The sequence below is a fragment of the Varroa destructor genome, unplaced genomic scaffold (assembly GCF_002443255.2).
Source record: "Varroa destructor unplaced genomic scaffold, Vdes_3.0 BEIS01000001.1, whole genome shotgun sequence".
Lineage (NCBI taxonomy): Eukaryota > Metazoa > Arthropoda > Arachnida > Mesostigmata > Varroidae > Varroa > Varroa destructor.
The window spans coordinates 11,005,879-11,019,403 of NW_019211454.1; the positions used below are offsets into that span (position 1 = coordinate 11,005,879).

Here is a 13,525-nt window from a genome sequence, read left to right on the forward strand (position 1 = left end):
ATACACACAACTACATGCAAACGCAGTCGATTAAGTAAGTGAGCGAGTGACGACACTGCTTGAAGTGCTATCTTTTGCTGGTGCTGCTGTTGCTATTACGGTTTGCCAGCTTCAATAAGCCTCTAGCTTGAATAGGAAAAACAAAGCCCTAATTGGTAGAAACTTCCATCCTAAAACACGTACATGTCGCTATGTCCGGCTATTATGGCGCGCAAAACGCGTGGCGAAGTCTGTCTTTGTACGATGGAGTGCGCATGACTCTTCTTCCTTTCATGCTGCGATTAGCGACGATCCTATTTATGGCACAATGATGATTACACTTATCGAGAGAGCTATATACCCATACATGCACCTATATCACTTTTAACTTAATTTTACTATACACATTATTATGGATTCCATAAAGGATCACGTACCAGTATTGCTAATGCCGAAGGTTGCATTTGGCTCAACATACGCCAGCTCTGGATGCATTCTGTTTTTTGTTGGTAGACCGGACGATCGCTCCTTGAGTATTTCTTCCAGGAGCTCCTTTGTCCGAGGTTGGCCCGCTGCGATGATCCCGCCTGGAATACGGATCTTTCAATAATTAGAATGGCTGTATGTTGTGATAATTAACAAATTCAGAAGAAAAATATGAACCAATTTTTTAGATTTTCGTTGCTTTACTCAGAATTCAGGATATCTTTGCAAACACGCTGCTACTAAATTATACGATGAATAATGTAATGGGTAACGTTCTAGGCAAACATTACACTTTCCTACTTATTTAATAGCTTTGCGTAGTAATAATGATCATTTTGAAATTGGTCCGGCTTGCGAACCCGTGTGCCTTAATCAATTAAACAGGCCTTCTTTTTGCTTCGGTAGCTGTAGCAAATATTGTTCCTGTCAGTTGTAATTAAAGCAAAGTTAAGGCCCCAGCTAAGTTTTCCTCGAACTATTTCATCAGAGTGTAAAAAATGAATTAATTTTTCTTTATTTTATTTAATAAGTAAGGTATTGTATTGATTTTTTATTGTATTGACCTGTTGTTGCTTTTCTACGACGAAAAAATTAACTTTTTTCATAATGAAGCCAGACTTAATTTCGACCCAGAAAATGTTTCCATTTAGTTCCCCCGTTTTTTCAACATTTGGCTTAACATCGTTGCCCTCTCGATATACTGATTGCCTCAGCCAATTCGTGTTGGCTAAGTGATGAAGGAACGCGAAACCCCCTCCATTTTGCCTTTGGTTAGATATGCTAATGGCCAATTGAAGATAGGTGCGAAAGGTCTTTTAAAAAAAAAATGTTTTCGGCTACCATATGTAATATAGTACAATGGAATCCTCACGACTCTAAGACTCTGCATTATTCTCAAATTTTCTGTCTATTCTCTGCTGAGCGCTCAAACAGACGCACCCAATGATTAATTGGCGTATCAGCAATAATAAGCAAAAAAAAATGGCACTAAAAGCGTTACGTCGCTTCGACCTTCGAAGGCCATCCACACAGTGTCGACTGTCTGTCGGGAGACGCCTCCACAAATGTGATTTTTCCAATTCAGAGTCTCTCCAACGATAGGAATTCCAGTTGGTGCATAAACTTATTGGTACGGAAGTCGCCTGGCCACGCTTTGCCGCTCTATGCTTGCCTGCCCTACAACGCGTTCTCGAAAATAGCGAAGTCTCAATAAATGCTTTTCGTTGTTGCTTCAACAGCATTATCACAGTCATGACGTACTGCTTTCTCAGCTTTATTTTGTGCGAAGGACAGTAGTTTGCTTTCCCTTAGGGCTTCGTGTCAGAAATCTAGAGCCTAAAGGCAGGCCAGACCCCGGCAGCTGGATCTCAATGGAAGTTGATTTATTCGCACGATTCGTAATCGTGAACGAAATGCGCCAAACCAGACGACGAGACACTTAAAAAAACGCTGTGTCCTTTATAGCCGTTTGATAGGATTGGAGAGGGCGTTGATTTGCCCTTGACGTAAGTGAAGTTAAAACCCAGTCAGACTTTTCGGTTAGGTAAGATATCCGCACAAGTGATTTCGAGTTTCGGGAAAAGCTCAGCAAGGGTTTATTATTCTCTAAGAGGGAACAAATTCCGGCTGGGGTACCAGGGGTACAGAATAGATTGTAAATTTGCCTACAGAAGTATTAAGTAGCATAGAGAAATATACCATTTACGCCTTTGCAAATTGCTCATGGACACTGAAGCCGCCTCGCGTCTCGCTATCCGGACGTGAAGGTCGAACTCGAAAGAAATCAGCTGCTGTAGATCGGCCATGAACTGAAGCGTTTCTAGGAAGCGATACCCGAACACGAATGATCGAAATAGAAAATCGAGGTTCAACAAACCGTTACCGAAAGCACGAAGTGGATACGGAAAATTCCGGCAACGAAAAACTGCATATTGTCTAACTGTCTACATAGCGTTTAACTGTGTGGCAAATAATAAATCAAACCATTATAAAGGCAATCCATAAAGTTGTATCAATTTCTTATCATGTTATTTTGCCAATAACGCTGGATTTCAGGTGACACTCTGCGATCATACACAAATTGGGTCGGTTTATGTAAATTTCCAAAATGACTTTTAGCATCACGAACTTTACATTGCCACTACATGCTTTTAGCTTTCCCATGCAACCTGTCAGCTCACGATCTTTTGCGTGTTAGGATATAATTTGTTAATTCTTTGCATTTGTTTGCAGTAAGGTTCAACCTCGATTTCCACTGCTCCCAGCAGCCTACTAATGTAACCGCAATAACTGCATTAGATACACGCTTAAATTCACGCTTTTCTATCTAGCTTAGTACAGAAGTTTACCACCCCGGGCGTTTTAGCCCTCCGGCCTTCCTTCACCGCCGCCGCCGCCGTCGACATCGTTGCCGCCGGAGTATTTCGTCCGCCCTTACTGCCTGTTATCGCTGTTTGTTTTATGAACGGGCAGTTTCAGCCACTGCCTCCTGACATAAAGCAGCATCGCCACCTGCATTTTCCCCAATGCTGTCTTCCCGAATAGCTGACGAGCTCACCCGATGGCCGAAATCTCCTGAGCGTATCACCGCCTCTTCTATGCGTATTTAGTAGACCCCGTTCTGCTCTTGCCGACCAGGCTGGAGTTACCCGCATGCTTTCGGCCGTTTAACGCAAAGCCGATTCGGTCACTATGTTCGTCCGTTTCAGCGAAGGAAGAGAACCCACACGCCTGATGCTGTGGCGTGCGCCTAATGTAATTAGTCCTGTTCCTGTCGGACTCCATAGGCGAATGTTAAAGCTTCGCGAAGCCACTTTGTGACAACGAATACTATGAGACGTTCGTACAAAGTGGCGTTCGTAGAGTTTAGGACAAAAACGAACGGCTAGTGCTGCCAGGCAAAATGCGTATCCTTAAGTATGGGGGAAATTGTGTGACTTTCGGTGTGCGCAATTCAGCTAGAGCATTGCTCTTTGAAAAGGACTGATATAGTAAAACCCATATATCCATTTAGTCGTGTGAAATGTTGGCGTTTTGCATACACACTTATTGTACCTATTTATATACTTGGCAAAATCTTACATTGGTTGTGAAAAAAACGTTGCATCGAACTCAATTCAGCTCCTCTAACTCTAAACTCAGAATTTTAAGTAATCATCAGTGTTTTCTCTGTAGAATAGTTTAAGCTTCTGTTACTAGTAAAACCGTTAGTAGATTTTGCAGGAGCCTCGAATTCCGTAGCCAAATTACGCATTGCCCATTCGATCGACATAGGGGATTGTTTTCATTACAACTGTACAGCTAACGGGTACGGTAACTGTTAACGGCAATTGCCCTCGTTAGAAAATAACTATATAATATTGGGAAACGTATTGACTGTGTTTAAGCCAACATTGAAGCAAGTTTAAAAAATGTTTTATAAATTAAATGTGGGGCATTTTGATTAGTGGTATTCCGCCATTTTTCTGGTCACACCACAATCTCATCACTGTGGAACTTCTATAACTTCTGGGAGAGGAATTGTCACACGTAACTTTTATATCCCTCCATTGAAACAAAATGGACGCTATTCGGGATGGTCTACAAGAAGCGAGGCAGCTGATGGTTTGATGGTGCAAGATTCAAGCTATACGGCGGACGCGTGAAAATTCTCCCCGTCTAAGTCCTTCCGATTTTTAACGAACAATTAAAATTGTACTGTTAAAAAGAAAGACGATGCATTTTTTTTAATCGCTATTCATAACCATCTTTTTGCCGGTTCTACAAGACAGAAAGCATTGCCCTCTTGGCAACAATCTAAACCTAGATGAAGGGCATAATTTTTTTGGTTGATTTTTTTTATTTGCACATTTTTATCCAGTGTGATCCACTTTTGATCACCTGCGATGAATCGCGTTAGAAATGGCTTGATTTCGTTGCGTTCGCAGGCGGAAGAACGATCAGCGATTTTCTTTTGCTTTTACCCAAACATTAAACATTTTTTTTTTTAGCACACGTCTTTCGAATAGTTTAGAACCCATTGCTGACTAATCTCTTGGTGTTGTCTAGGCTACTTACGTGACGGGTTACTTAGGATCATTAACTTTTTTTGTAATTGATTGACCTTGAGAAACTTTCAGAACGAAAGCAAGAGAAACATCTCTCTCTAATCACGCATCTTGACCATAAAAATACGATTCTTTTGTGGGTTTGGGCAACATCGGTACCTTTGTTGTAACAGAATTATGAAATTTTGTGAATCTTTCGAGAGATTTGTTTTTAGGTTTGGCTACACGTGCTCCAACAACTTCAGTCCGCTATTGCTGCCAACTCTCTTCCTTTCAAATAACACCAACGTCAACGGGACATAATCCATTTACCTGAACTCTGCGACCTTAAGGTTATTTAACTAGCTAAATAGTCAATAATTTTTCGATGGTACAATACAATTTGGTAATCTGCAAGCGGAGTGTTCCTTTTCACTCAAGAGTCGTTCGGCCGACAAATATAGCTAGACGAATATATGATACAAGGCAGGCGGATAGTGGCGTACGCACGCCGCGCCCAGCACCATGTTAATTTAAGAGCGTGCACGTGCGTGAACGTTACCGTTTTTCTTATATTCACTTCGACTCAGGCAGAAGCAGACATCTCGTGCGGCCCCCATATTTTGTAGAGACGGCGGTAACAGCAACAGGTACTAAAACTTAGAAGAGTCGAGCAACACGATCACCGCGTCTTGGCAATGTAATAAGCTGAATAGCAGCAAGACACAACCAGCGCTGTATTGAAGTTACGACGATAGGTCAAGCTATATATATATATAGAACCTTCGAAAAATAGCAATTTTGCGGCGGAAAACGTCAAAGCTTATAAACAGAAGCTTTTTACAACATGCTATCGCTAACGTCAGAGTAGTTAGGGTTCATCCATTGCCGTCTATAGAAACGCCTAAATTAAGGCCAAAAATGTATCTCTGCATAATGGAATTCATAACTGTTGTCTCTCTGCGTGGTTCCATTTGGCGCTTACAGAGTCACACTTACAACTTTAGCCTTTCTGTTCGTTTATAATAATACAAAAACCCGTGTTCGGCGTCATCGTTGTATAGTTTTATTCCAATTAAACAGCAAAACGTTTTCTACGTGACGACAACACGAACTCGTGGGCTATGACACGTTCTGCCAGGAATCAAACCGTAACCGGAATCCCTTCGTTCTGTTAGATGGAGGCGGGTGTCAATAATGGAGTAATACGTTCATGAGCTTTGACAAGCCGAACGAATAGCTACTAGATTGAAGTTGGCGAACTGGCAATGTGATGGTAAAGTTTATTGGAAGTAATTAAATATCGAAACGGTACTTCAGGCGTTTTTCTCGATGCGAGGCATTTTCCTTAGCCACTTGAATGAGGAGTAGTCAATGTGGATCTAAGGAAAAGGTTTGAGACTCTGTCCTGCGAGCCTTACCAATAGAGAGGTGTAAGGTGATCGATCAAACCCATAAGTTTGAGCGACACGAATTTTCAAGCTAATCAAAATCTATAGCGTAGCTATTGTGTAGTGTACTGTTTAATATAGATATAGGGGAAAATATCAAAGTTCTATCTGTACTATAGATATGTAAATACGCAGTATCGGCACAAATATTCTGCTAATTAGCTGCAACTTTTCTCTGACTATTTCTTTTCTATTGCTGGCTGCACCAGTGATGACCAGACATCTAATGCACTGTCAACCTAAAATATGAAATCCATAGTAAAAAAAAGCGTGGATAGTGAGGAAGTAAGTTCGAAACAGATGAAGTTAGCGATAAATAGCTGAGCAGTATTCACGATTCCCATCTGAGCTGCCTTGATGCATTCGAGGTTCGATTTTAGGCCAACCGAATAATTCAAGAGACTGATATCTTTCAATGCAGGCCGTTATAATAATAGCCGTATGAAAATATAACGACATTTAACTTCCGCAGACTAAACAAAAGTGCCCTTCTTTTTTGGCAAAGGTGGGCCTATTCCTACCGGGCCTAAAGAGTCGGACTGATGTGCCGTCACATGGAGAGTAGTCGACGCATAATACAACAGCAGTAACGGAACGAGTAGGGAGCACCTAATAAATAGAAAACTAACGTATATATTGGTCTCAACTATTCGGCTACATCGGCTAGTACAACGTCCTATTTAGAAATGGAGTTATCTTCAGAAGCTTTTTCTTAGCAACAGCTTGCGAACCCTGAGATGTTGGTAAGGATTTGTCCGAAACTTAATGTTGTTAAGGCTAACAGATGAAACAAACCTTCATATGCGCGTTATAAATTTAATGGAAGTCTGAGCGTTTAAACAAGTACAAAAATGTATCTATTAGAAATTATCAATCATGCGAATAAAACAATTTTCGCTTGTTAACTTCGCTTCAAGTTTCATGTCGTAGCGAAGTGCAACTCTTCTTCAAAATTATACTTCATTGACTTCAAGCCGCTCTGTCGTCTACACCCTATCTCGTAGCTGCGTCAAATAGTGACAAAACTCGACGGGCACTTTTCCGTAGAAAGAACAAACGACGAATATAAAGACTGCCTTTGTTCATGCATAGGGAAATGCTTCAGTTTAAATTTAAATTATTATTAATAAACAATAAATAAAAAATTAAAATTAATAAATTAGAATTTCATGGATTATACGTACGATTTCTTAGAGTTCGGTTGATACTGTATTTAGTTGCGTACAGCGCAGAAGGGTTCCATGAACGAGCTGCACGCTTTTCAGTAACAATTCCGCGTAGCTTTTCCGTAATATGTACCTCTTTTGTTGTATTTAATGATTTGTTATGGCTATAAATGCTGAGGGAATCAAAGGAAAAGTGTAAATTATTCTTATATTCCTCAAAGGATCATCACTGTTTATATTCGAAGTCAACTCACCCCTCAATGTAAACAACCTCAAATTTATCGCACTACATACACAATGAAAAACTACATATTAGGCTTATCATGGGCCATACTAGCTATGTAATATAATAATGTCGTTGATAATTTGAGTGCATAGTAATCAAGCATCTGGTTTTTCCTTAATAAAACCTGTGGCACAGTCGGCATCACATTCATTATGTGACTGATAATAAGTATAATAAATGATATTCTTGCTGGCCAGACGTAACTGCGGAGCGAGTTAAGCACATATAATTTGAAAAAAATTACTCAGCCACAGTAATTCTCCTCTCCTTCCGCTTCATTTCATCCCATTAGCAGTCAGCCGGTTGGACGTAGGACCGAATGGTCACATCAGCCCTGAATACCATCGTCATTCTTACGACGTCACGCAGACGCTTTTCCTAAGGCGCCTTTTTCTGTGCTGTATCGACAGCAGTCATGAAATTATTCATACCGCGGTGAAGAATTTGTGTATCCTACGAAAAAAGAAAGAACCGAGTCGTAAGTCTGTACCAATCTGGGATAGGCGGCAGTGGCGCTAGATGGATATGGTCGAGAGTACAGGAGAACGTCTATCCACAGTACCGGTACTAACTGCGCCCGCGAAGAAATGAATAGCTTGAAAAAGAAGATACCGCCTCTGGTTCTACGGGTCAGAGCCCTCTAGCCTGTTCTTCTGACGCCAAATACATCGAGGTGATTTGCCACGTTTCGGCCGCCACCACGCCATGCTTTCTTTCTTTCCCCCCGTGTTCTCGTTTGGGTCCCCGTCACACGGGTACTTGAAATCACTCTGAGCGAGCAGATCGTTTCGTATACATATATATATATATGTATATACGTACATATATACACATTCTTTATGTTTCCGCGTTTATCTTCGGTGCTTGCAGCACCTGCATATACGTTCATTTTTTCACCTGTCGTCACATACCCCTTGGTGGTATATGTCGCCTTAACGCCGACAATGGGCGGCGTTGCTGTCGCCCTTAAATCTGTGTTTATGTGTGTACTAAACGCACGCGTTTCGACTGAAGACGCGCGTTCGCTATGTCCTTATCTACCTGATGAAAACACAGAAAACCAAAAGCTGTTATCTTCTCCCGATCGTTGTTGGGATCATCAGAAATGGTTGCCTAAAGCAATGTAAAGAGATAATTCCACTCAAAGGGAGGCGGACGGGGCCAGCGACAATGGCCGTAGAAGCGTATTAATGGTGGCGGTAGAAAGTAACTTGGCACATATTAGCCACAGCATAATATTCACAGGCTGTATGAATTAGGTGATGATCTTACTAGGGCATTTACAAACAATGGCGCAAAAAACAGTAGTGGCAGCACTAGTAGTTTCGTAGGGTTTAAGATGAATAAGTTTTTTAGTGTTTTTAAAATTAATTTCCTTATATATTTTAAGAATAATAGAAATTTGTTATTTAGAGTTTATTACTATTGTGAATAATTTTATAGGAGTAATTTTAATATTTAATCAGAATTCTTTGCGGAAAATTTAAGTTTATTCAAGAATGGTTCATTATCACGTTATTGAATCTAAATAGAATTTATTGATTATTTAATTTTTAATATATATAATTATAATAATTAATATTAGTAATAAATATAGAAGTAAATAGTTTGATACAAGTAAAATATATTTAATAAAATAAATGTATTAATATTATTTGTAAGTTTAAGAGGTTTGCCACCTTTTATTGGATTTTTCCAAAAATTGTACTTTTAATAAATTATATTTTGAGCATTATAAAACTATTTTTTATTATAGTAATAACATCTATAATTAGAAGATATATTTATGTAAATTATTTAATTATATATTAACAAATAAAATTGATTATAAAAGTTATTATGATATTAATTGTACTTTTTTTATTTCATTAATTATAATTTGATAAAAGATTTTACGTAAATTTTAAAACTATTTATTTTCAAAATAAAAAAGAATTTTTTAAGTCTTTATCGCATTAAATAATTATATAATACGATGTATATTTTCATGTAATCATAGGGGTACTGGAAAAATTTATTTTATGTTTAGAGTATGGTCTGGTGTTTTAGGAGCGGCTTTAAGATTATTAATTCGTATTGAATTAGGACAGCCGGGATCGTTTATTGGAGATGATCAGATTTATAATACAACTGTTATTACGCTTTTGTTACAATTTTTTTATAGTAATACCTGCTATAATTGGATATTACAAGGAAGTTAGCCACGTTGAGGTTGGAATAAGTCGGTATAAGTACAGCTTAGCGGTTTGCTCACATGTTTTGTACGCCGAGAAAGGTCAAAATGTAAGAGTATGCTTGAATAGGTCATGTCGTAATCAAAACCCAACAAAACGATTTAAGAAGTCGACAGTGTTTGAGTTATCTAATTCCCAAGCTATACGATAATATTACAACAACGAAAAGAGAAAGTCTATTCATTTTCACCCTTAGTCACCGCGTATAGCCCAGCCCCAGCTGGCCACTGTCACGGCCATCGTCTGCCCTGTGGATGGGTGCTTCGCACAGGCACGGGGGCGATTTATCAACGACATTGTTTCCACCAGCTCGTTCGGCACCGCGGCCGTGCTAAAGAACGGGAAGAACCTCACCAGAATATAGTTTTGTTCCATTTTAGCCGCAGTGCTAGCGATCGTAATACGGCGGACTCCTCTTTTCCGCAATGTTTTTTCCTCTCCGTTTCTTAATGGAGGATCAAGGAGGAGAGGACGCACTGGACCGGCAAACTGTTTACACCTATTGGCTTCACGGGCCGAGAAAGCTTCAGTAGTAATTCAGTCGATGTAGATGCTTGACGCATTCATGGACAGACTGACAATGTCTACATTAATCGTGGCCTATAACTACTCCGCTGGGTCTAAAAGAAACGAGACTAGCATGACTATCCCAATTGCCAATGTAGGCATTATTAATAGCAGCGATATCATCATTTCTGCAACAGAAACACCGGCGTAGACAGGAAGTTTATGTCGTCTTCCTCTCCGTTAGTCTGTGTGTTGCTATATCTATATAGAACTAATCGTGGTATCAACTGTCCCGCCGACTGATATCTGACTATCTCCCCGGCCAAATCATGCCAAAGCGTTTATTGCCACGCGATGCGGCAGCCCATCGCTCCGCTGTTCCAGCAAAGAGCAATTCTGCAGTGATTGTGTCAACATGAAGACTATGCCATAACATTGGGCTCCAGTAGTAATGTTTTGCCGCTCGTTTGGCTCTATTTGGACACTGGGCAATAGAACGGTGCAGAAATTTCTCTATGTATATATGACACGAAACGATATAAATAAAATAAGCCGAGAAAGCCCTGGCGGCTATATGATGGGTGAGATCATGGTTCTTTACTTCTCACCGCCCAACCACCCTCAGCGCAAATCGACGCTTTATTGCACCCCCTCCTCTCTTCTCCGTTGTGCCGTCGAGAGAGAAAGTGAGCTTGTATGCCTAGCGTGAGACGCTCGCACAGCCGTTTGTGACTAAATGAGGGGAAAGCTCATAACGAAGCGGACATTTATCCATCATCGCGATTGTTCTCTTTCTCCGATGGTGGGTAGACAGAGCGGTATTGCCATTACTGGCCAAAGTTAGCAAATGCCCTTCGTTCTACTTTGCACAAGCTAGAGATGTAACATGTAGTCACTTTAAATCACTTCTATGTAGAAACGACCGAGTGTACCCATCGGATTTAAACAAACTCAACGCGCAAGCACTTGAAGTTCAGTTGTCTGCTGCTTGACAGACGCAGCCAACACGGAGGCACGGATACGGGGGCATCGATAATTGTCATGGTGATGGTAAACGGGTTTAGTTCTCCCCTTTCCTTAACGAACACGAGCCGAGGGTTACTACTCGTATTAGTAGCAGCATCGTCGTTCAGCTGTCGCTGCTGCGGAACCGGCTTGCGGGTGCTCACCGGCCAATGATTAAATGTAACCATTGCGGACTTTAAAAGGCTGTTACGATTACCGCATTTTTTGGTGCGTGATGCTCGATCATGCATGTAGGCAACGTAGCCGGCCTAGCCGAAAACGGCTCTAATATGTGCACTCTTTACCACCCACTGTGGACCGTTGAGGCTAAAATGGGCCAAATGGTAAATTTGCCCCTAACGAAAACTGAGTCAGTTTAAGTGAGCTAAATGAGTCGGTTTTTTTACCTGTATAAGAAAAATAGCTCTAGAAGTCTAATCACCTGAGTACTATGCGCATATATGTATTTGCCCGCTAAAAAGGCAAGGTGCGGTCGTAAGTGGACTGGCGAGACAAAAAGAGGCGGCAGTGTTGTTTGCCTATTACCAAGTTATAAATAACAATAATTAGTACAGCAGTGTTATTATTAGCTATTTTATTCTACGAAAGGCAATGACCACCTTAGCGTCATCGTCGGAGGCGCCGAAGTAGCGTATTTTCTGACAGACAGTGGCCATCAACGGTCTATGTCATAAGCTTTAACGATATGTGACGGTAGTAACTTCCGCTTGATTAGATATTCACAAACACATGGCCGTATACTCGTCAGTGGTATCGATGGTTAAAGGGCTACGCACATTGCAACTACCAATCAACAGATACAAGTGTTCGCCCATATTTTAAGGTATGTATATGGACCTAGCGTAACTAGCGATCTAGCATTATTTTATTGCAAATATCGTAAGCATAATGACCATTTGGCTAGGAGAAGCGGCGATTTCGATCTTTTTTTTTTCTTTTACTACTTTGATGCCATCATTCGTATAGTGTCAGTTCGGGTTCGGCGACTGCGTCCGAACCGCGAGAGCCAACATTGAGTCGATTGCCGGTATTACTAAATCAACAGCGATAATAACCTCAACGTTACATGAGCGTCAAGTGAAGAGGAGCTTCGGAATGAAGCAGCGCTACTGATTATGACGATCCAAAAGCAAAGCGTCGAGCAGCAGCTTGAGTGAGGCGAAAGGAATGATATGCTTCGCCTTAAACTAATCCGCCTTTGTCCGATCGCACATTGTCGAGCCTGGCCGTCCTAATTACCATCGATCGCCTCTGCTGGAATCGCTAATCAGTCTTAGTGGCTGGATAATTATCGACAAGCTCATGTCCACCCCCTAGATGGATGTATAAACGTGTGAGAGTCGCGTGCGATTGCACGTACATGGAGATCGTCTTGGACACGCACATACGAGCATATTATGGTCCGGCATAGTCACGTATTCACTGTCTATCTTATGTGTAGAAGTAGAAACGATGGCGACAATGAAAACTAGCGACAAGACCAGCCAATGCGACACAGAACAAATGAGCTATCTCATTCGTCATGTTCGATCGTCTGAAGATTACGTGGCTCTCCGTAAACCCAGCCGTACTTCGATTTTTCTCTTTATTTTGTTTGAGCAACAGGTTAAATGACTGCCTACGAGAGCCTCTAGGCTGTCAACCATGACAGAACGGCCGTGTTGGCGTCGGCTCTTACTGTTATTCAATATCTGCTCTCCGTTACGTTACTTTTCAACATGTAGAAATCAATTGGATCGACCAGGACAACTTGCCACCTCTACTCGATACTTGTAATAGTTGAAAGAGTAAATGTCTAGTAACAGATGATCGCAAAGTGGAAAATGGTAGGCACATGATAGGAGGCACAATTCAAATACTACTCTTTTTCATTCTGTTTAGAGCGTTCTCAGCACCATAACAATGTATGTAACAAGTAGCACATGTAACGTCTATGCTGACATGTCAAACATGTTTTAGATGAGATAAGCCTGTAGGTATTAATCCGCTGCTGTTGTCGATACCCCCGAGTACGGTCAGCCGGACTTCAAGAGCGAACCTTCGATTATACGACTTCGGCAGTTATATGCACAGACTGACAGTATGAGACCGCAATGTAACACTGCACATATACATAAACGTACATACTTCTCATCAGAAAGAAGCGCCCATGAATGAGGGACATAGATGGGACAGTAAATGAAGCGCAGCTGATAGCTCACGCTGATTCGCTTGTCGCATAGCTGTTGCTACGGAAACAACAGGTAATCACAGGAAAATTAGATGAAAAGAGGGAAGCGATCGACTCGATCCCCTGTCGACACGTTAACGATCTTAGACCACGATGACAAATATTACTAGTGCTGCTGGTCTGAGACAGGACTCT

The 13,525-nt window shown here is 41.0% G+C and overlaps 2 protein-coding genes across 8 annotated transcripts in view; one reads left to right on the forward strand and one right to left on the reverse strand.

Moving 5' to 3' along the window:
* LOC111248674 (uncharacterized) overlaps positions 1-13,525 on the reverse strand; it is a 180,496-nt gene that overhangs the window by 48,514 nt on the left and 118,457 nt on the right. For all 6 annotated transcript variants that reach the window (XM_086993464.1, XM_086993456.1, XM_086993471.1 and 3 more), the window contains 2 exons: positions 7,126-7,280; positions 417-566 (listed from right to left, as the gene is read on the reverse strand). In XM_086993464.1, coding sequence (XP_086849590.1) covers positions 417-566; positions 7,126-7,280 — 305 coding nt within the window. The remainder of the gene's footprint in view (positions 1-416; positions 567-7,125; positions 7,281-13,525) is intronic.
* Positions 1-13,525, forward strand: part of LOC111248725 (kinesin-like protein KIF3A) — a 62,534-nt gene that overhangs the window by 20,138 nt on the left and 28,871 nt on the right. The window contains exon 1 of one of the 2 annotated variants that reach the window (XM_086993517.1): positions 11,009-11,983. The exons of the other annotated variant lie outside the window; for it this stretch is intronic. The gene's annotated coding sequence lies outside the window, so the exon portion shown is untranslated. Of the gene's footprint in view, positions 1-11,008; positions 11,984-13,525 lie in introns of those variants that run through there. 2 annotated transcript variants of the gene reach the window in all.